The sequence below is a fragment of the Brienomyrus brachyistius genome, chromosome 6 (assembly GCF_023856365.1).
Source record: "Brienomyrus brachyistius isolate T26 chromosome 6, BBRACH_0.4, whole genome shotgun sequence".
NCBI classification, from domain to species: Eukaryota; Metazoa; Chordata; class Actinopteri; order Osteoglossiformes; family Mormyridae; genus Brienomyrus; species Brienomyrus brachyistius.
The window spans coordinates 27,536,913-27,561,236 of NC_064538.1; the positions used below are offsets into that span (position 1 = coordinate 27,536,913).

General features: G+C 46.2%; 2 protein-coding genes across 4 annotated transcripts in view; both read right to left on the reverse strand.

Moving 5' to 3' along the window:
• Nucleotides 1-8,369, reverse strand: part of tns2a (tensin 2a) — a 34,178-nt gene extending 25,809 nt beyond the window's left edge. The window contains exon 1 of the mRNA XM_049016949.1: nt 7,315-8,369. Coding sequence (XP_048872906.1) covers nt 7,315-7,431 — 117 coding nt within the window. The 5' untranslated portion in view covers nt 7,432-8,369. The remainder of the gene's footprint in view (nt 1-7,314) is intronic.
• Nucleotides 8,370-12,456: 4,087 nt separating this feature from the next.
• eif4ba (eukaryotic translation initiation factor 4Ba) lies at nt 12,457-23,645 on the reverse strand. Of its 3 annotated transcripts, XM_049017024.1 has the most exons (15): nt 23,533-23,645; nt 20,969-21,106; nt 20,223-20,428; nt 18,160-18,276; nt 17,734-17,788; nt 17,093-17,230; nt 16,885-17,013; nt 16,550-16,717; nt 16,113-16,353; nt 15,681-15,769; nt 15,318-15,567; nt 15,113-15,156; nt 13,955-14,084; nt 13,401-13,473; nt 12,457-12,736 (listed from the first exon to the last, which is right to left on the reverse strand). In XM_049017024.1, exons 1-15 carry the CDS (start codon nt 23,543-23,545, stop codon nt 12,656-12,658), a joined length of 1,872 nt encoding a protein of 623 aa, XP_048872981.1. In that variant the 5' UTR covers nt 23,546-23,645; the 3' UTR covers nt 12,457-12,655. The 3 variants fall into 3 exon arrangements, with proteins under 3 accessions (XP_048872981.1, XP_048872982.1, XP_048872983.1); XM_049017025.1 differs by lacking the exon at nt 13,955-14,084; XM_049017026.1 differs by lacking the exons at nt 13,401-13,473; nt 13,955-14,084.
• Nucleotides 23,646-24,324: the final 679 nt, after the last annotated feature.

The window sequence follows — 24,324 nt, forward strand, 5'->3', positions numbered from 1 at the left end:
ATCCAAGGAGTACAGGTGAAAGCCAAAGGTGCACAGGCCTATGAATAGAGTAACTATTTAGCCATTAGGAGAATAAATATTGCCCCCACGCGCAAAAGATCCCCATAAAAAGAAAGGTGTGTAAAATGTCAGAGAATCGAGGTGATGGGAAACACCTTTAATGAGGAGGGAAAGAGAGTGACCTCAGCTACTATAATCATGACGTCATCACCTTACTAACGGTCACCCTGCTTCTTAATCAAACACCACCCAATGAAAAACATACAGCACTGCAAGTGGTTTGCTCTGAAAACACATGAAACATCCAAAGTCTGCTTTTCTAGCTGATAGCTTTATGTCTCTGGCCAAATGCATCGATTCTCCAGATGCTAGGATAAGTAAAAATAAATACAGAAGCGAGCTGATAATAGCGGGAACCTCTGGGACACAGGTCATTCAAAGTTTATATTATATTTTTCCGCGCGAGCTCTGTCTTACTTGGGAAACTGGCAGCGTATAACGTTAAACTCATTAAATCTTTTTTTTCTAATTCTTAAATCTGTTTGGGGTGTATCTTGTAAAGCACGTGCAATTATTTGAATTGGTTATATGAAGGGACCATGAAGCACGCCTTCTAACAGTTACCTTTTCATTTCGGGCTACTTCTTTTTAAAGGTAAAGAAAGAAAAATGAATGGCACGATATACTAAGCGGAGAGGTTTTTGCTATTACTAAATGGGCGTGGATCGGGAAATCTGAAATGTCCACTTACATTATCCAAAAGACGCGGAGTGAACAAAAAATATATCATATAAAGATCACAGCGGCGTTTACCCACGAAAAGTAAGGTGGGAACAAATTAACATAGAAAAGTTTGGGATGGGAGACGGACGAGAGGAAAGGGTGTGTGTGTGTGTGTGTGCGTGTGTGTGTGTGTGTGGGGGGGGGGGTCATATGACTCATTCTATCCTCATTCACTGTGTCTTGTAGTGTATGCAGTTTCTGGACAGTTTCATCCTGATGTCGCTTTAAATTGTGCCCCCCTTCGGCCAGCTTATGTAACTTAAATAATATTTGTTACTGGTCCATAAAACATTGAAACAAAGTCGCAATATGTGATTATCTGAAATGCAAACAAAACCTGGAGTACGGACGCGCTGCTATAGTGCTGACAAGATAAATCGGTTTCCAACAAACAGGAGAAGAGTGTAAATCACACTTTTTCACTATCATTCTTGATAACCCTCTTCAGTGATGGGATATGGTGTTAGGTAAGTTTGGCTAAAACTTCACCACCGTGACTTTAGGGAAACTGGAAAACCCTCCTGAGTACATGTAATCATCCGACATCAATATGAAGTGTACGAGTCCATATAAATACGGACTCCAGAAAATGCAGATCGGAAATAATCACGTTGCATACAGCGTTACATGACGCAGATCAACTGGTCCCAAATGTCCCCTGTGGGCAGCGTGGCGCAGTAAAAGGAGCCCGTAAATTACTCAGTTGATGCTTCTCCCAGCTAATTCACTGGCTGCGGAAAATCCATTAAACCAGGTGAAATGCACCTTCAAAAACTGAGATCGAAGAAAATACAACTCGTTATAGAATAACACCTCATGTTAATCATTGTAACATCCTTTAAATACAGACGACATTCAGAAATCTGGATATTTAGCAACAATATATTCTTACCTTACTCATGTCTGTGAATAATCCACTTAATTCGGCCGCCTCGTTAAAAACTTTTTTTTTACATTCCCGAAATCTACAAGAAAGAGCTACGATGATGCGCGTCACCCGAACGACTTGTTTTGCAAAACCTCCCTCGGCTTCGCAGGCGGGGCCATGCAAGGAGGAAGGAGCACTGGGATTGTTTTACTGGAAATTAACCCAATAATCGGCCAGATTCAGGAAAAGCGGGCGGGTCAAAACGCAGAATTCCATGGACGGCGGCGGTCTTCCTTACAATATTTGCTGTCTATTGGAGTAAAGTGGAAAGTGGGCCGTGACTTTTTTGAGACCGAGATTAGTTCTCTGCAGTTTCTCTTAGGTTAGATTGTCGGAGACGTAAGGCGCTCTATAAAGGATTTAGACATCCAAAGCGCAACTTGCCGGCATGTCCGGCGCAGTAGAGAAACTAATTATAAAAAAATAATGTCAATATATATTCTATTTTTAATGGTATGTTCAATTAGCCTTATATATACGTATGTATCTTTACGTGTTTTCTGATGCGAAATGGAAGTCCTTGCAAGTTTTTATCCCTGCCTTGCAGCATGGAAAAGAAGGCTCGGGTTAGGGTATAACTGTATTTTCTATTCCTAATTTTTGAGGATTTCGATGCCGTGATTGAAACGTCGAGCTCCCCAGCTGTGTCATTTTATTTGGATATTTCACGCTGCATTACACACGTCAGTCTTGTTGAGCGCCGCATTATCTTCCCAGTTGAAGTGTAATGGTGACACCTATTGCTTAAAACGAGAAGCGCAATCGAGTTCAATTTGAGGATCATGCGTTTTGTGCCCTCCAACATCCATCCATCCATCCATCCATTTTCCAAACCGCTTATCCTATTGGGTCGCGGGGGGTCCGGAGCCTATCCCGGAAGCGCCCTCCAACATACGAAGTAATATTTCAGTAATTCATATCAATGTCATTTTAATGTTAATGAATCGCTCAGCCACCAAGAAATTCGGGACGAAATCGCTAAATGGATTTAGAATCATTTTTATAGATTTTTTTAGGGGATGCTGAGACAAAAAATGGGGTGGAATAAGCCTGCAATCACCTATCATAAGAATGTAATAATAAAATAGCCATTAAATACCATTATTAAAGGGTACGAACTATTAAAAAAACATTTTATAGTTAATTTCAAATATATAACCCACTATCAGGTCTGATCGAATGTGGCACTTTTGGTGAACTTCAGCGCAGATCCCAAAATAAATTCACTAACGATAAGAGTAAACATGACGTACATTGTTTAATAGTGTAAATAATGTACGACAAGTAACATAAGCAAGAAGTATATAACGAAAGAAACAAGTGCTTATACTGATAATAATAATAATTATTATATTAATAGGGGCGGCATGGTGGTGCAGTGGTGCCTCACACCTCTGGGACCCGGGTTCGGGTCTCCGCCTGGGTCACATGTGTGCGGAGTTTGCATGTTCTCCCCATGTCGTCGTGGAGTTTCCTCCGGGTACTCCGGTTTTCCCCCCCACAGTCCGAAAACATGCTGAGGCTACTTGGAGTCGCTAACTTGCCCATAGGTGTGCATGTGTGAGTGAATGGTGTGTGAGTGTGCCCTGCGATGGGCTGCCCCCCCATCCTGGGTTGTTCCGTGCCTCGTGCCCATTGCTTCCGGGATAGGCTCCGGACCCCCCGCGACCCAATAGGATAAGCGGTTTGGAAAATGGATGGATGGATGGATGGATTATATTAATAATAAATCTGAAATAGCATGTGCATATTTTTTATATTCCCATTAACATTGATTTTATTAATTTTGATGCAGCAAAGATAGAATATTTAAAAGCGTTTCATTGCGTTACTGCGTTTAGACGGTATTGCAACATGTTTGCATATGTAATTAAAGGTGTGTGATTAATCGCGATTAAAAAATGTATGCTTTAGCGGCATTATTAACAGTCTTCGGTGACACCGATTTCATGTATTATTAGTAACTTTTAAACTGTTCCAGAACTTGTCTGGGAAATTCCATTAAAGGTACCAGCCGTCTGTGATTTATTTATCAGCAAATGGTTTATAGGGTAGGCCTATTTGTCCTGCAAGAAGCAGCTTCTTGATATCAAAAAATCATAAAAATGAAAAAAACAAGGCAAAAACAACAACAAAGAATTTAAATGCATGACGTGAACGTAGGTGTCAAACAGCAAAATTAAAAACGTAGGCCTAACTGAGCTGGATATCAAGAACTTCAGAAAGAGTCATTCGTATTGACATTGATAACTTGGGATAAAGTAAGACACTTGGACAATGATGAATATGAATAGAGCAATTCTCAGAAAGTGCCTGCTATTTCCAAGTACCAAACAGATCCAACTGCTACAGCACATACGTAACACTGAAGCTGTGACCTGGAAAAACATTACAGCCTTTAAATGAAGTTTTATAGGTGCTTAGTCCCTTCAAAAGTATCATAATAACATTCTGGAGGCCTGTTTTCGAAAACAAGCCCTCAAGATTTGGTCAAAATGTCATGAGAGAGAGTCCCACCAAATAAACACACCACCATTACACCCAAACTGTTACCTCACTATCATGTGCTCTTGACGGCGAACAAAAAGTTCTTTTTGTAGAAGGATCCTTTCTTGGAAAAGGTAAAGTTGCAAAATGTGGGATTGCTGAAGAAATACTGTTTTAAGTTATGGTTGTTTACTGTGCGTGGAAATCGGGACAAAAAAGGTATGTGCTTTTGTTCAGGGCTCCAGCAAGGCGGAGTGAAGCAATTCAAACCACAAAGACACGGTTAGTACTGGTCATACATGCTCACATGCAGACACATTCACAAACAAAACAAGCATTCTTTCACAAATGCTGCGAGCACCTCGTGTACATGTGAAGAGGCCGAAATAGAAGAAAATTCCAAAACAACACATAATCACATAATTCAGTCCAGCCATAAAAACCTAAACACATTGGAATTTCCGGCTCATATTAAAATGTAGGGATCTGGGACGTTTATTTGTCTGTGCATTTTTCTTTTTTTTAAGTTGTACCATGGCATTTGGAGCGGGGGGGGGGACAAGGGCCTTGGGAAAGGTTAAGAAAATATAGGGGTTGCGGGGAGGATGGGATGAGTGCGTATGTGTGTGTGGGGTGAGATATTGTAAAGCTGTCAATCACACAAGAAGCTGCGAAAGCCTTAGAGCCTACTGAGGTTATGAGAAAGAGGGCGGAAACTCATGGAAGGACAGAGCAAACGGAAAGGGAGAGATTATTTTGTGGGGAGGGTGGGGGGGAGACGCAGTTCAGAGAGCTGCTTAGTGCTCGGCCATGGAAACGCGAGACGAGAAGATGAAAAGGTCTAAGGAGAGAAAAAACGATGCTGTTGGGAAAGTGAGCAAACCTGTGTGATAGCAATGTGAGGAAGAGGGGAGAGCAAAGCAAATGGAAGAGGAGAAGGACACTGGAAAAGAAGGAACAAAAGATGGAGGAGGGGTGTTGACTTAGGAATGATGGAGAGTGAGCAAAGAGCCAAAGTTTGATAAGGTACAGCTGTAGAGAGAGGAAGCAGAGCAAGGAAGAGGGAGAGGAAAGAATATGGAAGCATATGGTGGGTTAGGGGATGGGGAGCCATTCAGGGGAGCTTTCTGCGCCTGGGTAGGGTTGGGTATCGTGACATGCATATTACATGAGCAGTTAATAAAATGCTGAATCATATCCCTTCCAAAGTCCAGCTCATTTCCTATCCACAGAATGCATTAACCACGGAGCAGAGTGAAAACATCGTACCAAAGCGGGGAAAAAAGTACAAGTCAAGGGCCAAAATTCCTCAGCCCATTTTTGGTAAGTTTGCTTGTTGGACGAGACTCTGCCCTGAGATGCAGAGGGACTGAGCTTATTACACTGCTGCTGGGATGCCATTCTAACCCAGAAAAAGAAAAATTTGGACTGATGGGTGAGTAACTGGTAATTGTTGAGTTAGCATGTGATAGCACTTTCATGGACAGAAGGAACAGGACACAGGAAACATGACTTGACCATTTCCTTTTTTTCCTGAAACACAAATGATTGATTTACAGACTAGGGTAAGTCTAAAGCAGGGCTGTGTCTTTAAAGCTGACATGCAAGTTCACATTAAATAGTTCAGGCAAAACAGGTAGGTGCTCAGACACCCCCAGCCATGTCCCCGGCACGTGCCTGCTCCACCACAATGAGTGCACCCCCCCCCCCCCTTTCCATCCAAGCAGCACGTCTGAGTGTGTGAAGGTGTCCACAGCAGGTGTCATGCCATCTTCGGCACACCGGGAGTGCTGCTTGCGTAACGCCCCAGCAGGTCACGGTCACAGGAAGCAAGGAAGTGCGTCAACCCATAGAAATCCACTGCATGCTCTCAGGAAGTAGTATGCAAGCTGGAAGCAGGCGGGCGTTGGGAGGAGCTCGCTGCCTGTCCAGGCAGTGTGGGATGGCGACTCAGCCGTCTACACTGAGATGAAGATCGCCACCCTAGTGCCACTTCATCATCTCGCACAATATTTCATCACACCTTTCTCAAGCTAAATGCACTCAGGGTAGTGATCTCTGATCCACATGCAATTCTGAGCACAAAGCAAAACACACACACACACACACACACACGGAGTCATTTTTGCTTTTTCTACAGCTGCATCAAACACATGATAGAGCGCAGTGCTGGTCACAGATCTACAACATACTTAAACACTAGATCAGATGGTCTTAGCCACATGCCCCCCACCCCCCCCCCCCCCCCCCACCACCACCACAGGCCATCGACAAAAAAACGCCAGCAGGTGACAAGCATCAAAAACAATTTTCGACATCATTAGCCTACGTAAGACTTTTCCGGACCTTAGTATTCATACATTCATACAAGTGTCACATGACGTTTTTCACATGTGTCCTTTATTCTGAGCGTGACCATTCTTGTCAGTTTTGTTTTATCACTTGGGCGAAGTTTCAGGAGCATGGGCCAATTATTTTCTCAAATGGCGTTTCTCTCGTCATCCCTGAAAGTTCATGTATTTTACAGCATGAACAACAGAGGGAGTACGGCGCCGATACAACCTGTTCTGCTGCGCTACTGTTATGACAGGGCTCTTGGCAAAATACACTTCTGCGCTTTTGGATGTGGAACATAATACTAAAAAAATTACAACACAACAAAGGGTCACATAAAGGATCTTTTGCTTACAAAAGATCACATGTTGTCAAGACTCACCATACCACACTCCTGTTTATGCCTCTTAAAGGTTATTACTAAAGTGCTGGCCGCACTATTTCATACTAAGTGCTACAGTGATGCAGTGATCCTTTTGCTGCTTTTCGTTACTATTTGCCGTCTCTCTCAGTTCATATGGGAGACATGAAGTGTGTGGCAGAGACTATCTGAGCTCAGCCCCAGGCTCTTGAATGTCAACAATGCAGCTGCCACATGTGGTCCACCATTCCCACACTTCCCATCATGTGAGGAAGCGCCGTGCCCACAGTCCCAAACACACGGACACACATACACACACACGCACGCACACAATCACAACTGTTTTCAGTTGGCTAACTGTGGTGGCAGACACCAAATAAAGACAGTAAGTTAACTTTTGTTTGTGAGGTTGATTCCCTACCTTGGTCAGCCGCATCTTGCTGTCCGTCTGCTCCAGTCCCCCCCGCTTTGGCGGCCCCTTGGGCGTCACGGCAACCGCCTCGTCCTCGCAGCAGTCCGTGCTCAGGGCACAACCCATAGAGGACGAGAGGCTGTGCGCCCTTGGCTGCCTGACTGGCTCGCTTGCTGGCTGGCTGGGGCTGACTGGGGCTCGCTGGGCTCCCTCTCCCTCGCGATCCCCCCGCTTTCTGCTCCCCAGCGCTCTCTCAGGCAGCTGTTTTTGTCAGCAAGGCCCTTCCCCTTTTCCTGGCTCCTGCTCAGACTCACAGGCAGCTCACGCACTTACACACACTCACATAGAGACATTCACAGCCATCGTAGAATCCTCAGCTTTTCTTGCTCATGCTTATATTCTTCATAAATATTATCGCTGCCCCTCACCCCAAAAACATTATATTCTTCCCTCTTCACTCTCACTATGGCTCTATGACCGGCTTCCCTTCAGCACCGGAATATTCACCCTCCAAACTCTCTATTGCACCACTGCGGCAGACAAATCTAAATAAATAAATCCAATGTTTTAAATAAAAAAAGCAACTTTTATATTTACAGCCAGCCTTTACTCATCATTAGGCATGAGAGAGCCCCCCCCCCCATCTGAGGCCTGAGTCATGCATCCTTCCACCCCACAATGCGAAAACATGGGGTCGTTCTCAGTGTTGTGCATTTCAAGTTCAGAAGATACAAATTCAGACCAAGATTTTGTTTCTACAAACCAGTTGAGCATTAAGAGCCACAGTCACAGAGTATTCAACCCTGTGGTAGAAACAAAATCTTGGTCTGGATTTGTAGCTTCTGAACCTGAAATGCCCAGCACTGGTCTTTCTGGCCAACGCCGCGAGTCGCTTCTGCCGGGATGCTCCTTGGGCACAGCCACCTACCAGCGGGATGCAAGGCTCTCAGCTCCTCCTTTCAATTTCACTTTGGATTCACGAATGAGCTGGGTGAAACTCTGCCCCTTTTAAGGGGAATTCCTGATGAGTATCCAACACCCTCCGTCAGTCTCTTTCCCCCACAATACATACCCCCCTCCCCAATCCTGGACATAAGCTGCTAGCACATTTTGTTTTTATAGGATTGTTGCTCCCTGGCCTACACTCTCAGGTATTCACCCCCCCTCCCACCCCCACCACACAGACTGCCAGCTCTGGTCCTAGATCCTACAGCCTGTTTACATCTACTGTCGAGCATTTTACAATCCACTCCAGCTCCAAAGAGAGCAGAAATGTGTCCCTCCCTGCCGCTTCCCTTCTGCGGGAATTCTGCAGCACGCCTGGGCACCACTTGGAGGCTGATTAACCCAACCCCCACCTCCCCGTGCCCTGCATGCCGGCACCGAGCAGAGAGCCACGGGTCAGCCCTGCAGCCAAGTCGCCAGTGAAACCCCTTTTAGGAGGGACACACTGTGTGCATAGGAGCTTCAGCCAAGGTTCTGCCTCCAGGAGGCTGGCTGACCGAGGGCCATGGCAGAAGGAGGGTTGGCTGCAGAGGAGACACTTAAACTCCAGGTCAAACACCCCCCACCTCCGAACCCCAGCTGTTCTGGGACTGGGAAGGGCAGCTATGTTTAGAACTGAGATCAGGGCATTTTCTGTTTAAATACAAAAGAATGGGGGGGGGGGGGGTCATTGCTGCCTTTGGTGGAAATCTGCAGTCACCTAACTGAGGACAGAGAGCAACTTGAAATGAAGTGGAGGAGATGAACGAGAGAGAGGATGTGGACAGAGAAATCAAGAAGGAATGCTTAAGGAGTGATAAAATAGGGAAAGTAAAACAAAGGGGTCCTATGAGTCCAAATGGGGGGGAGGGAAGGAGAGAGAGAGGGAAGGAAAGAGAGCAAAGAGGAGGAAAGAGAGACAGAAAGTGATTCAGGGGGGCTGGGGAGATCCGCGGCGCCTAAATGAACTGGATACGAACTGAATATGAACCGAAGAGATGAAGCGACAAAGAATCTATTCAAAAGGTCTGAACTGATCATCATAGCAAAGAAAAGTCCCAGATGTACCAAACCAAAAATGATGCTGCTTTGGGAAAAGACCAGTGAAAAGAGGCCAGGATGCAACATATTAGTTTCTCTGATCATAGCTGGGAAACTGCTGGCAGTTTTCTTTTAAAGAACATTTGAAAGTCATTGTTAAATGTGGGAAGAGTCTGGGTTAAACAGACAGCATGAGACACCCTGAACTGTGTAAAGTGTGTCACTACTGGGTTGGTCAGTTGACACCATGATCACACCACATCCTTATGCCTTTAGAGCAGCATTACTGTATGTGAACAACACCCCCTGCTGGAATACCATGGGAAAGGTTTCAAAACACATCGTCAGGAAATAAACACGCCTGAGAATCCAGCAATTGCGAGTCACATACCAGCGGCTGTGGCATTTCATTGCCACACATTGCTACCGGAATTTCCCAAAAAACACTATATAGTTTGCCCTTAATTTAACACTGGTGGTTTTAGCCAGTGGCAAAGGACAAACAATTCTGAACTGAGAGCAGGATTTAGGCACATTTTCAAACCATATAATCAAAGATGTACTAAATTTGCCAGGGAGAAAAATGCAGTGAACTTACAGAGTCTTTTTTAGCTTCTTTGGCTATTTTTAATTGGAGACCAAAACATTTTTTTAAACGTCGTCGTATAAATAGAGACCCAAGCTGTCTGTGGAAGGTTCCCGGACACACTCCTTTCCTGTTTTGGCGGCTGCAGCTGACATTTTGCCTTTTTCTAAAGGCCGAAGTTCCATTTTGTTTGGGAGATTATTGGGAAGGGCTGGGTGGGGGTCGGAGGGATACACCGGCAGCTGCCTATGTTTATAAGGGCCGGAAGTGTTAAGGAGTTTAGCCAAGAAAAGGAACAGTCATTAAATCAATGCCAAACAAGTGATGGGCCTGCAGCCCCCGGGGCTGTCAGCACTCAGGACAAATGTTTATTATTCTCAAACTCCAGGACAAAAAAGCCAGAAGCAGAACTCAGAATATTAATAGACACAGAGAAACAGCAGTAGTGGAAATGGAGGGCAAATGGCAGTCCTTTGCCATGTGGGGGACATACAACTATTTCTATTACAAAAAAATGCAATGACCAAATAACTTGGCAAAATGGGAAGTCAATGCAATGCAGCGTATTCATCACCATGGGATGTTTTATTTATTTTGATGAATCTCTTAATCGGTCATTAAAAAACAGAACACCCTACCTAAGCTGTCTTTAAAATATATGAAAGTTCACGTTTAATAAAGTAAAAAAAAAATTGGCAAGGCTTTACAAAGAAAGCTAAATGAAACAAAGAAAACCAAATCACACAAACCTCAAATGTCCAATGTGAGCAATTTTGAGCCCGTTTTGGAGATTTGCAGTCTGCTTGAGCACTAAAGCAACAGATCGACTAAAGTAAACTTTCCTACTCAGAATAAAGGTCGTCGGAGGTTTAAAGAAACACAGTGTTGAGAATCATCACAAAGGTTGAGTATTACAAAGGGGCTAAAATCATACGGCTTCAAAGCAGTTGCATAAACATTGACTCTTAGGAAACCTTGACTTCAAGATGCTAAATCCCTGTTCAAAGCCCATCTAACACCTTTGTGAGGCTTAGTTCCCACTGAACTCAATGGATCTCTGGACCCAGGTCCTACCATTGCTGGAGCTGGAAACAGACTATGTGGGAGACAGAGCTGGATGCTGGGAAAATGTCAACAAAGTCGTGACCCACCACATCTGCAGCCGTCTCAGACTTCTCCTCAGGAACGCTGGATTCTGGCAGTCTCTCTGGAGTCGCACAGAGCAGCCTGTTTCCCATCACATACCCCATGACAAAAGCTCCACTGAGCCCAAATTGGTCTCTCGTCTTAACGATCATGTCAGAGGTCAAAGTTCATGGTACAAGCAGCTGACAGCTAAAGAGTATGGGGTGGGCTGCTTAGGGAAGAGAGAGGAAGTCTCCATTCTATCCTTCATACAAACTCCAAGACAAGAGATCCCTTCAGTTTGGCTTCCTTCCAGTTGACACACGAGGTTGCAAGTACTTTTTAATAGAAAAAACATTTGATTTACAATCAACACACATGAAAAACCTTCCCCCGGAATAACAGAAGAAAAAAACTAAACCTTGCATTTAATACATTTTTCATTTTGAGTGCGTTAGTGGACAAGCACATTCTCTCCATTCTTGCTTTTTGAGCACACAAGTCAAAAATGGCTCCCAAAAAAGGAAAGGCAGGGGGGAGGGGGAAGAAAGCATGAGAGGAAGATTTTGGAGAATATCACTCCCAGGGTTTAAAGCAGGGGTCAGATTCTGAGGCCTGATAGTGTCATGGTTTTCCTGAATGGCAGAGCATGCACTGGGGGTGGAGCGCCATGTACCTTCCGGATCACTGCATAATGACCTGACGTTTTGCTAAGTGTATTCCCACCTTCCCACCTACTTACGAGCACCATTACCTTTCCATATGGAACCAAGGACATTGTTCTTCAGCTAAATGTCAGGCCATCTTACATCACATGGAATCTTAAGAATGCAACAGTGCAAAATTCTGTACACGGACCCCCCCCCCAACCAAGCATGAGACAGCTCAGCAGAGATGAAACAGCCCTAAAGCATTAGAGAGTAAAATTGTGTCACTTGAAGGCTCATTCCTTGAGTTTGCAGAGGGGGGACTACATAAGCAATTGTTTTTCCACCTGGCAGGAGGCCGGCACCATGAAACACGGCGACAGACGACACTGCGCGGCATCCTACAGGGAACGCAGTCTGTGTAGCCGTGCCTGCGCATTGCCAGGACCCTCAGATCTGCCTCAGAATAGCCGCCACCCTCCCCGTCACTCGAACTACTAAAAAAGAAACTCCTGAGTCCACACGACGGCCAACTCTGCCCAGGAACTTACCATGTTTGCTAAAACCCAACGCAGATCAGTTACAGGCATCAGTTCACCAAGCAGTAACTTTGAAAAGATCATGAAATTTATCTTAAGTGAAATAGCTCATGTACTGCTGAAATCCAGTGGCTGGGGTAGGAGGAGGACCCCATACAAAGCATGGACTGAGCAAACCAGCCACCCCCGTTTCACGCTAACATGCTAAAAAGTGGATCTGAAGCCATGATTTAATCTTTTTTTCCCCACTTTTTATTTATTATAATTATTTATTCAATTTCCATTTCCTTATTCCCATTTTAAAACAAGTCCAGTATTGTACTATGTTTAGGTCCAGTCCGGCTGAGCTGGGTCTGGTGCGGCTGCCGGTGTGAAGATTGGATCTGTTTCTCGGACTTCTTTAATTCATTCTTCGCATCTTCCTCTTCCTACTCCACGCCATCCTCTGCCTCATCGCCTTGGTCGCCATCCATTAGCAGCGCTGCGTACTTACTGGCGGAGCTGAATTTCTGTGGACCAGAATTAGCAAGACTGAAGCCTGGGAGTGACAAAGGGGATTTCGAAGGCCCAACAGCCGCAGCCAGCATGGGGCGGGCAGGCAGGCAGGCGGTCAGGTCTGCAAAAGCCGGGTGGGCAGCCCATCACCAAATATATGGCTGCAAATGGTCACTGGTAGTCATGAAAAATGTAGACAACACCATGTGTCTGCATGTACTCTGACATGATATAATCATAGTCAGCCTGTATGGCACTACATACAAGTTATAAATACCCGTTTGTCACCAAAAACCTCTTATCCCAACCATATCAAATTTAACAAAGCAGAAAATTTGCCAAAAATTCCATAAAGATCTACATCAACTTATAACAAGTCATCTAACTTGACTTCACAGTGGTGCTTATGGTTTCAAACAGACCAAGAGACACCTTAAAAGGATCGAAAGTTCCCTGTTTGCTGAAGAACCGGCAATAAGTGGCATAGTTTCAGCCCCATTCCTTTTGTGACGGGCATCAAGTTCACCTTGGGGTTGATGATCTGACTGATTTGTAAATATTTACAGAAGTAACAACAACAATCAGCCCTTCCAGCAATGTCACAATGCTTAACGACCACGGCAAGCAAGTGTGCTGAGCGTAAGAAGCCCGAGGGAGGCGCTGTGCTGAGACACTCACAGGGCTGGGGGATTCCTCGTATCTCTTTGGCTCTGGCACAGGTTTGCAGTCTCGCTCTCTTCTACCATCCTTTCTGTAATCAATGCAACAAGGAAGTCAAACGTGCTTAGTTGGGTACAACACCCACCACTCTAGCCACTGGAAACAGTTAGGGCTGCGAGGACGGACAAACCAGCACTTAAGGTGACCCGGGAGCATGAGAAACAAGCTGCAAAGTTAATACTTAAACAGGAAGCCCTGATTTACAAGTGAACACACGACACCAGAGAATCAAGAGGACTTATGCAGGGTCCCTAAACTCTGCCAGTCTTCTGAGTGAAGCTGAAACTCTCTCATGTGTCACCTGAGACCAAATACAGAGCTTCTGACCAACACTCCTTGACGGCTGTCATTGTCTTCCACATGACACCGATTAACACTAAAAGGAGTGATTTCAGACATCCAAAAGTACAAGAAACCAAGGAGGACACGACTCTCTGCAGCTCAAGGAATGCTACTGAGCTCAGAGCCTAGTGGAGCTGAGGGACCCTGCACTGTCACCCATGAAGGCTGACCTGTCTGGCTCCTTTCTCCGGTCTCTGCTGGCAGCATCTCCTCTGCCCCTGCCCGCCCCAGGGACAGAGGCGCCCCCCCGGCCCCGTGCAGGGCCCCGGTCCCGGCGCACACTGTCCACCTTGTTCTCATCTGCAGGAAGAGCACTGTGCTAAGGAAGGGTGGCGTAATGCGACCAACCGCACAGGACTCTGGGTCTTAACCCTAAATACCAGCCATCATTAACTTTTCAGGGGTATCCTTCAGCTGAACAGCAAACGAACAGCCACACGGGATATTTCAATACTCAGGAAGCAGATCTAGCTCTTGCTCATACTTGAGCAAGAAAGAAAGTGGGAAGAGGGCAAAAGGAAGTGTCTCTAAACGTACGATTCCCTCAGCATCGAGGGATGTCCTTTTCTTGCCCACTAAGGGCCATCCTGCACTCTGCACCAACCCGAACACACTGTTCCAAATGTCTCCGCGCTTCACATGAGGCAATGCCAGGACCATTCCATACAAGTGAGACATCACATGCTGGCCAAACAGTGGTGTGGCAATTCCACGTGGGCAAAGGAGGCATGAAAAAGAAGAACACCAAGGAACACCAGGGGCCCAGCGCCCAAAAAGGCTTAGCACAGATCTATCAACAGCTATGCTACTCTCCCGCATCCTCATCCCTTCCATCCAAAAGCCAACAACCAGCCCACCAAACAGGACGTTGACCCTCTCAACAGGTCCCAATATCCCACAGTGGTCATTCATCAAGCAGAATATCCATCAGCGCCTTGCGATTTACGAATGCCCTCCCTTTCTCTACCACAGATTAAGCTTCAGTAGTTGGATCAGTCACATGTACTGGTTTCTCTGACTGCTCTGTGTACTTCCACACATGTGGCAACACCTGTTGCCCCTAATAACCATTTAATGGCTCTGTCCAGTAATTCAAGGCCATACCCACAGCTCCATACAAGTGATGCTGCTCAAATTCAAGCTATATAGAGCCCATCCATTCACAAGTGTGGTGCAGGGAGTGGCCTACAGTCTTAGGCAGGCAGAACCCAAAGCCCCTGGGAGGGAAGTGGACTCAGAGACACAGCTGCCTATACTGGCAATGCTGGACACCAGCACGCTCATTTTCACCATAGAGGGGGTTGAAGGCCCAGGCAGTTCCTCCTTACCTTTACTGCGCGGAGAGGTTTTCTCGTCCACTGAGCCTGAGGAGCTGAAACGGAGACATATCATGTTTTAGCAGCGAGTGGTTCATTTTTCAGATTAATTTGTTCATGTTTTGTCTTCTAGAAAAAGTAGCCAACTGGAGTGCAGAGAGACATGCACACACCCTCCCCGAGAAATAAAGAAGCCCCCGCACGGAGGAGCCCTGACCTGGGCAGCTTCGGGGGCCCCAGGCTGCTAGGGGAGGTGGGGGAGCGGCCCTCCTGCTCGCTGGAGCTGCCACCTCCCACAGCACTGCGCTTCGCCCAGGCATTCTCCTTGGGGGGCGGGGCCGGTACGACCTTCAGGGGCAGGGCTTCGTGCCTAGGGGGAGCTCGACTCCCTGGAGAGGGGGGGTCCTCCTCACGGCCGCTGAAAACCTCGTTCTCCACGGCTCGTTCACTCTCCCTGCGCCGGGAGTCTGCAGCAAAGAGGTTCCATCAGCAGGTCAGCTATTCTAAAGCCACCTTAGAGGAACCAGCGACCTACCAGGCAGACCCCGACCTGGGAGCGGCAGAACAGAGCAGCCCTTACCTCTACCCGAGGTGCTGCCGGGCTGCGAGGACTCGCTGCCAGTGCGCGATCGCTCCGCGGGCTGCTCCTCGTTCCGCCAGCTTGGGTGCCTGTGGGGGGGAAAGACACAGGGAGAGGGTGAACTCAGCTGCAGTCGCAGGAGGAGCAGTGAAGGTAGTCACTTGGTTTCAGCTCGGGCCCCATCAGCAGGGGTTTCACTGCTGCCAAGACACTTGAAATATGCAATGAACCGCAACCAAAACAGCTGGTAAGTACGGAGAGACAAACATGGTTCTTTGACCGGTGCGAAATCTCTGCCTGTTTTGGTCGAGGCCTGGTCTCATCACACCAGTCAGAGGAAGGAAGCACGCGCAGCTCAGCCCAACACAGGGGCACGCTCGCATTCTCTCCGGAGTGGTGGCCCTGCTGGCTCCGGCGCCCGCTGCCGCTCACCTCTCCCGAGGCTTGCGCTCTGGTGCCCTGCCCTTATCCTCCTCCAGTTGCCTCTGCAGCTTCTCCTGCTCCTTCTTCAGCCTCTCCTCCACCTCCCGCTCCTTGGCGGCCGTGTCCACCGGCTTGGCCGCACCGAAGATGGATGCGGTGCGACCCGTCGGGGCCGAGGGAGCCCCACCCTGGTCCTCTTCCTTGGGCACACTGCGGGGTTTCAGGTTCAGCTTGGGCCTCTGGAGGGGGCCTGGGTTAGAAGGGTGGGCAGAGTCAAAGGCATTAGCAACACAAAGCTGGCTCCTGCCTTTTAGTTCAGTGTGTGCAGGTCCATTTGTCAAAATCATGATGTAAGCAGTCTGTCTTAGAAGTCACAAAAGCTACTATCCAGTGGCGGTCTGGAGAGGCAGCGGCCCAGCACCCCCTAACTCCCATTGGACACTCACCTCTCTCCTCACGCCTCTCGTCCCGCCTTTCGTACCGGTCCTCACGGTCAGCATACCGATCGCCATAGCGATCACTGCTGCCCCGGAAGTCATCGCGCCGGTCATCGTAGTCACGTCGGAAACCACTGCCAAAGGGTCGACGCCCCCCACCACTGCGGGAGTCGTAACCTGCATATGAGATTGGGGGAGAGATTCAAACCGAAATATGTCACTGTGATTTTTCTGCTGTTACGGATCACCAGGATGAAATTTTTGAAGAAACAGCATCCTGCTGGACATAGATCCTGGATCCTGTAAGCCACACCCATAAAGGTTCTAGTCTGACTTCAACTAACCTCTGTCAAAGTCTCTGCGGTCACGGTCATCGTAGCGGTCACGGAACCGGTCCCTGCCGCCATCATAGCGATCTCCATCTCTCCGGGGGCCGTCACGGAAGCGGTCCGACTCGTAGCGGTCACGTGACCCTGGAAGAAGACACAGCCAATCAGAATAGCTTAAGCCTTCATCAGATGCCATTTTAGCTGAATGAGAGTGGATGCTCACGTTCGCCGAAGGCATCGTCCCGCCGTGGACCGTCGTCGCTATCGCTGGCAGGCCGCGCTCGCCAGTCTGAGTCTGTCTTGTCAGGGCCACCGTCCCCCCGGTTCCGGTCGCGCCCAGACATGGAGCGGTCATCTCTCTCTGTGGGAACAGCAGTGGTGGGTCAGCAGCCCAAGAGGAAATGAAATTCAAGCACGACTAGGGGCAAACAAACTAATCACACCAACTGGACACAGCAACATGAGTATGTCAGAACTACTGGCCAAATACAAATTACTTTTTTTCCCCCAATGTTTATTTTCAGACTTCATTTAGGGGTTTAAATATGTCTGTATTGTAAAAACCTTAAGAGCGTACTGGTCTATACCAGGTTCTTTAGTAACTGCTGATAATTAGTCTAATTGTGTGTTTTCCAGCCGCTTACAACAATACGAAACCAAGTTGAGATTTGCGGTCCTAATATTATCACTTTAATTTCTGGAATTTGAATCGGCAAGGGATTTAGTCTGACCTAATCAGCAGAGATTCCCTGTGACACACTTTATCTGAACTGTAGGTGGGCAGTAAGAGATTTAAAAGTACTCAAAGGGGAAGGTACAATGTATGCAAATTAACAGACATGCGGGGGGTTGCTGCAGCCATACCTTTCTCGTTAGACTGGTCTGCAATGTCCACACGGATCCTTCTGTTACCCAGGTTCTATAATGTGACCAAACAAGAGCTCATAAATTCCCCTTACAGAATAAAGAATAGACACGATTCTTTAAATCAATGAATAAAGAATGACTAAAGGCTGCCATCTAGTGGTTGCTGATAAGTGGTGTTTCTCATACAAGCTCCAATCAGTTATCATGTGGCTCCAGTAATGCTCCTTGAAATCAGCTGAAGCAAGGTCAAAACTAACGCACACATGGAAGTAACTGCAGACAAGTATACCTCAGTAAAATGTAGATTTTGCCCTCTTAATTCTTGGCTTTACCTGCTCTACCGCAGGAAGGCAAGATACGTGAAAAACAACCTAAACCCCTCAGTTAGCATGGAGGACACAGCCGGGTCCCTTAGCGGCTCACCTCCTCGTTGAGGCTCAGGGCCCGCAGGAGCGAATCCACATCGTCAAACTCAGCGTAGCCAAAGCCTTTAAGTCTCTCAGGGTTGTTAGGCTCCCTGGGGAGACGCACAGCACTGATCTGCAGGGGGGGGCAGCCAAAGACCAACAGTCACAAACAGGCGTGCTATACAGGCCGAGGATTTGCCTCAGGTCACAATAGAGTTCAGGCTCAGAAAGTACAAATCCAGACCAAGATTTTGTTTCAACCTACCAGTTGAGTATAAAGAGTCACAGTCACAAAATACTCAACTGGTTGCCTGGAACAAAATCTTGGTCTCGATTTGTATTTGCTGGACCTGAGATCTCCACCTATTTCTCACACATACACACACACGGTCAGAGCAGTTCAATAATAATAATAATAATTTAAAAAATGCATCTCTGATGAAAATATGTATCAATTTTGTGTGCATGTATATATGTATGGGATATAACAGTACACATACTTGTGTACAGTTTGGCACATCGTTTTGAGTCTGGTATGCACAATGAAATGAAAGTTTGATACAGGTGGAATCTAAATTCACAAGCAGATGTTTAGCATTGAAAACATTATACTAATATTGGCTTAGTCTTATGGCAAATGCTGGCTACAGTCAGTCGTAATCAGTGGTTTGGGATCATTTTGGTTTAGTGGTTTTGGAGTATAGGATAAGACCAAGACTGTCAGCAATATTATACCAAAAGCTAATATGTGGCTGGAAAGATACCCAATATGCTAACGCATGTGAGACGACATCATCCGCATGTGTGTGCGACCAGAGTAAAGCCGAAACAGCCTCTGCAAATTAGTGTCCCTGTGGCATCCAAGGTGCTTTTGCCAGAAAATTCACACCAGGTGAAAAAAAATTCGTCACTACAGACATGTGACCGTACTCAGTAGTAGAGAAAATGGGATTTAGTTCATTATAATTAATTTTTTAAAATGTACATTTCTTTTGCAATGTTTTTTAGGTGTTGCTATTCAGACACAACAAGACACTAACTTTGGTTTGCATTTGTTCCAAATTGAGTCTTTGCAGTTTTAATAATAAATTTCAAAAAAAGTTATTTTTTCTCTCCGGTGTATCCAAGGTTTGTATCAAACTATTAGTTTTATGTGCTGCTTCAGTCCTTTATATATAAATACATAATTTTTTTTTTTACAAATTTTATATTGTATTACAATCACAGGTCTTCTCTTCATGTTGATCTTAGAGCAGCATGAGGTTAAATGCCAACCTTCTCAGAGTTAAATTCAGTTCAGCCACAAAGACCATGAGAAAACCCAATCTGCTCCACAGAGCAGAAACGATAGGTGAGGCTGCATGGCAGACCCTAAGACGTTCAACACAAAGATTAACTAGACGGCTGCCTCTCCTAAACCCAGCAGCCATAAACACTTTGTAACTTTCATCCGCCGCCTTTAGCCACTGCGTAGAGCTCTGTAAAGAAGCCATTTCAGTTCAAATTTATTTATGGTGATGTATGTCAAGCAGCAAGCATTTACAGACTTGCTAACTGAGGGCTTGCAGGAGTTTACTTACCCAAAAATGTTCTGAGGGCAGAAGGAAAAATGATCGATTCAGAAAGATAACCAACCACATTGTACAGGACCTGGGTCTAAGCAACAAGAGTAGGTGGGACCAACACATCTGATTGGATGGTCCGGCCCCCTATAGTTGCTTGGTCCAACCGCCTCTACAATCTGATTGATTATCTCTCAGAACCAATCTTTTTTTTTTCTCCCCTCAGAACATTTTTGGGTAAGAAACTCCCAGGAGCTAACTGAGATCCTTTCCAAACTCCTGCTGGCTACAAGCCAGTGGATGCCAGCATGGCATCATGTGACCTGCAGTGTGCAAAGATTCCACTGCAGTGGTATAGTGGGTACTTTGGGTCAAAGCAGGCTTGCAGGAGGTGGCGGACAGGAGAGTCCAGCATATTTAAGAAAACTGAATAAGGACAAAAATGAGAGAGAGAAGAGGCTTCCTTTACGGGAGAGACGGAAGCAGTCAAAGAAATGCAATCGAGGGTGACACTCACACTGAGACCTCGGAAAAAGTCCTTGATTGAGTCCTCTGTGACATCATATGGGAGGTTCCCTAAAAAGGCCGTGTAGGGAGGGCTGCGGGGGAGCCGTGTGCGGTCCACATTGGGTTCGCGGGCAGCCCGGGGGGCCGTGGGCAAGAGGGAGCGGTCAATGGGGGGGGCCCGGTACACATCATCCTCTGTGTGCCAGGAGGTGGAAACTAGGAAAGATGAACAACTTCAAATGCAGCACTCTGACGGCAGTCTCACAGAGCAGAGGACATGGAAAGGGCTCTTCAGAGTCTTATCAAAACAGACCATTTAACTAGAGGCTCTGAAAATCTTCAGCCTGTCAGATCACGTTTTATAGGGTAGATAGGATGCCTGATAAGAAGTGATTGAACAATGCTGCACTAAGTTGTATGTGCTCTCAATTAATATCAGTATAATACAAACTAATGAACAGGAGGAACTACTCAATCAACTACATGCACAACAACGTGCTTGCTGAAGTCACTGAAAACACATGGGCGATCTACTGGATTTCAGTATAAGGTATCATGCTGGTTATGCTCAGCAGTATTTACTAAACTCATATTTCATACTTAACATACTCCTATTATTTTGGCCTTAGTCGGCTTAATGGATCGGCTGGATTAAAAACCAAGACACACAGCAGACCTCTGCGAAAGCACTGTGACACAGATTAGGCACAGAGTGGTGCACATGGTAAGCTGAGCAATGAGACTGGCTGCTCTCACCATCTCCTTCCAGGTCGTCGGTCTCATCCGCCCAGCTGGTGGGCTTGGTGGGGTAGCTCAGGGGTGCATTGCCACCACTGTCCTCGGCAAGGAAGTCGGTCAGGGTCAGGGTCTTCCCTTTCTTATTCTTCTTCTTAGCTACACACCAGAAATAAAAAAGTTGCAATTTATAGCCATGCCTTAGAAAAGACTTCAGTTTAAAATACTGGTACATAAGGCCAAATCCCATGAAAAGGGCAAGCGCAGTTTCAATTTAGAATAAAATCCTCAGTGTGAGTGATGAGTAAAATTAGGAAATCTCAGACTGAATGCTAGAGTCAATTTTTACAATTCACAATGGGAATCTAACCATTACGAATCAAGCTACACAACTCTCTCTTGCATTTAATGCTGCCACAATGAACATGGCATTTTATATTAAATAGCAATAAAGTATAAGGGTGCTGGGAGAGGAAGACAAAAACTACATGAAGGTAGTGCACAGCAAGAAAAAGGCTGTGGTCAATATAAGCACAAGCCTTCCTCTCTGTTTGTGGATTCAACACCTCGCAAACATCAGATACAACCAAATTCACGAAAAGTGCTGAAATCTCATGTATGAATTTAACATTTTCCTGGCTCAGGAAGAACTTGGAGAGGCAGGCATTGAAGAAATCTGTAGTGGTTCCTTTCCAGGTGGATATGGATTGTTGACCCCCCATTTCATTTTTACATGTAGAAGAATATTTTTTAATTAAGATTAAATATTTCAATCCCGAACATTTTAATCAAACTTTCTTTGCAAATCATTCCTTTTTAGCTGAGTATGCAAAGGATTTAATCTATTTGCAGGTGCAACCCGAAAGGCACTCAAAAAATCATTCAAACCGCTAAGAGAAGTTACAGATCCTCAAAGAGTGGACGTTAAATAAACAAACACAGCACACGGACTGCCCCAGTAACTAAAACATGTACCGTAATCATGTGTGTTCCAGAATGATATTGTCCTGACAGATCAGAACAAAGCGAGCCCTGGAACCACCGCGGGAAAACCATGATGTTAGGACATTTTTCTGAAGGGGGCATCGCTTGTTTGTGTTTATAGATCTGCCTTAAAACCGAAAGCTACAAAGCGATCGATTTAACCGACAGTGGTAACACAAATACATGAAATTGAAGACTAACAATAGAAAATAACACGAATTAGTACAGACACGTGCACGCTCTGTGAACTGCATATCGGAGAAATAAAAATTTAAGACCTGGTAACAGAACCACACCAGTCTTCTTAAAAGTTTATGAGCAATGACTACACGATATTACGTATCGAGAGCTGCACTGAGATCCCTTGAAGAAGAGCAAGCAACCAGACATGTTACACAGTCCGCTTCAAACGAATCCAGCTAGCATTCTGTGCGGCACTGAATCACCGAAAAATACGCCCGCGCCGCGCCAGCACACACCCCCAGCCCGAAGGGGATCCCGCCCGCACCACGTTTCACCATCATCTCCACCAAACGCACCATCTTGGTGAACAGGGCACTTCGGCGCTGTCTCACAAGACGCCAGTAGACCAACTTGGCGCGTTTAACAGACATGTCAGCGACTAGGGTAACCGAGTGAGTCAGTTAAGAGACGTCTAAAATCAGCACGTATAAGAGGGAAGTGCATCCGAACTGAAGTCGGCCTTATCCAGTGAAATACAACTTAAACGGCCGTAGTACTGGTTAGTTGGCGCACACGATTTCTTTACGAGATTTGCACAATTCGTCCTCCGGCCTCACAATAAGCCAGGCGGAACTTCACAATAGTTTCATTTTCATTGTTGCGGGAGTCGGATATTCAACGCACCAAGCCGGTTCCCTGACAGTACGGCACCACAAGCCGACTTGCCGCACGCCCCAAGGCCTGGCCCAGTCCGGATATCCCCGAAGTGCTAGTATACTAACGTCGGGTTGGATGACCACCGACGGGCCGCACGGACTCGGTATACGCCGCGCTCCCCCCAGACGGCTCGCCTCGCGCTGTCCGGCCCTCCCTTTAAACTTTCGCGTCCCCAGACCTACGGGGGAGCACGTGGGGACCTCGAGAACAGCCGCGCGGCGCGCTGCCCCTCCCTCCGTTCCCCGCCGCGCCTGCGCTTCGCCGTGCCGCCGAGCGGCTGATAATCGCTGGACAAAACGTGGCAGAGTCTACGCGCTCCCGACGCGGCGGCTGGCTGAGCCGCCACCTCGGCCACACGCGCTCTGAAAGCGACATCCTATCCCGCAAAGGGCCACCGGCGCCATGATATTTCAGCGCTGCATACTACCCGTACAACGTGTCGCAGGTCCGCGAACAGGATCTAGCATAGCACTGTAGATTCAACCCCTCGCCTGCCCCTCGTCTCCTCTGCGTCAATTCTCGGAGACCAAGCGGGTTTTCAACCCACTCCGTGCACAAAAAATACGAACAATGCTATCACGCCAGTACTAAGACGCTAATATTAAATTATCTGACCCCGATAAATCATGTCGAGACAACAACCGCATATTCTTCCCATATTATCCACACCGGCCCAGCCCGCCTCCCCACATAAACCTCACCTGACGCCGCCATGATGGAGAGTGAGTCTGCGTCGAAGTGTCCCGGATGCAGGCGTCACATGCTTATCGTCGGGACCGCGCATCAGTGCTCCCGAGTACGTATTAGCAGGTCTTGGCGCTTAAAGTGTTGGAAGCTTTGCTTTCGGTTTTTCTTGAATATTTTGTCTAGCATTAGAAATTAACTTTATATTTTAATAAAATAACATAAACAAATTAATTCTATATTATTATTAGTATTATTATTCTGATGATTATTATTACTATCTATGGAGTAATAATACTCCTCCTACTACTACTACTATTATTATTATTATTATTATTATTATTATTATTATTATTATTATTAACAACTCAAAACACACTCAGAAAAAGGGTTTTTACCTTGACTTGTCACTTGACTCTGACACTACATCTATTAATTTATTACACATTCATTTTATATGCCAATTTGCACCTTGTCTTTCCCACCAGTTACCAGTGGTTAGGCCTACCTGTATTTCTTTATATATGCCTTAATGTTCATGTCTTAGAGTGTCATTTATATAATTCATGTTTGTTTTTGTGAGCACGGTGTAATAATGAAATTTGGACTAAATGAAACATAATGTTTTGGTTGTTTGTTTTTTGCCCAGAAACACGTGACTGCAAACCCGGAAGCTGAAGTGAAGCCCATAAATACTATGAGTTTTTCAGTAGTAAATTTATTCACTTAAATCTTTGTAAAAATGCATGATACATCTCGGTATCCAATTTGGACTTTTTACGCTAGATCTGGCACTAATTCTATGGCAG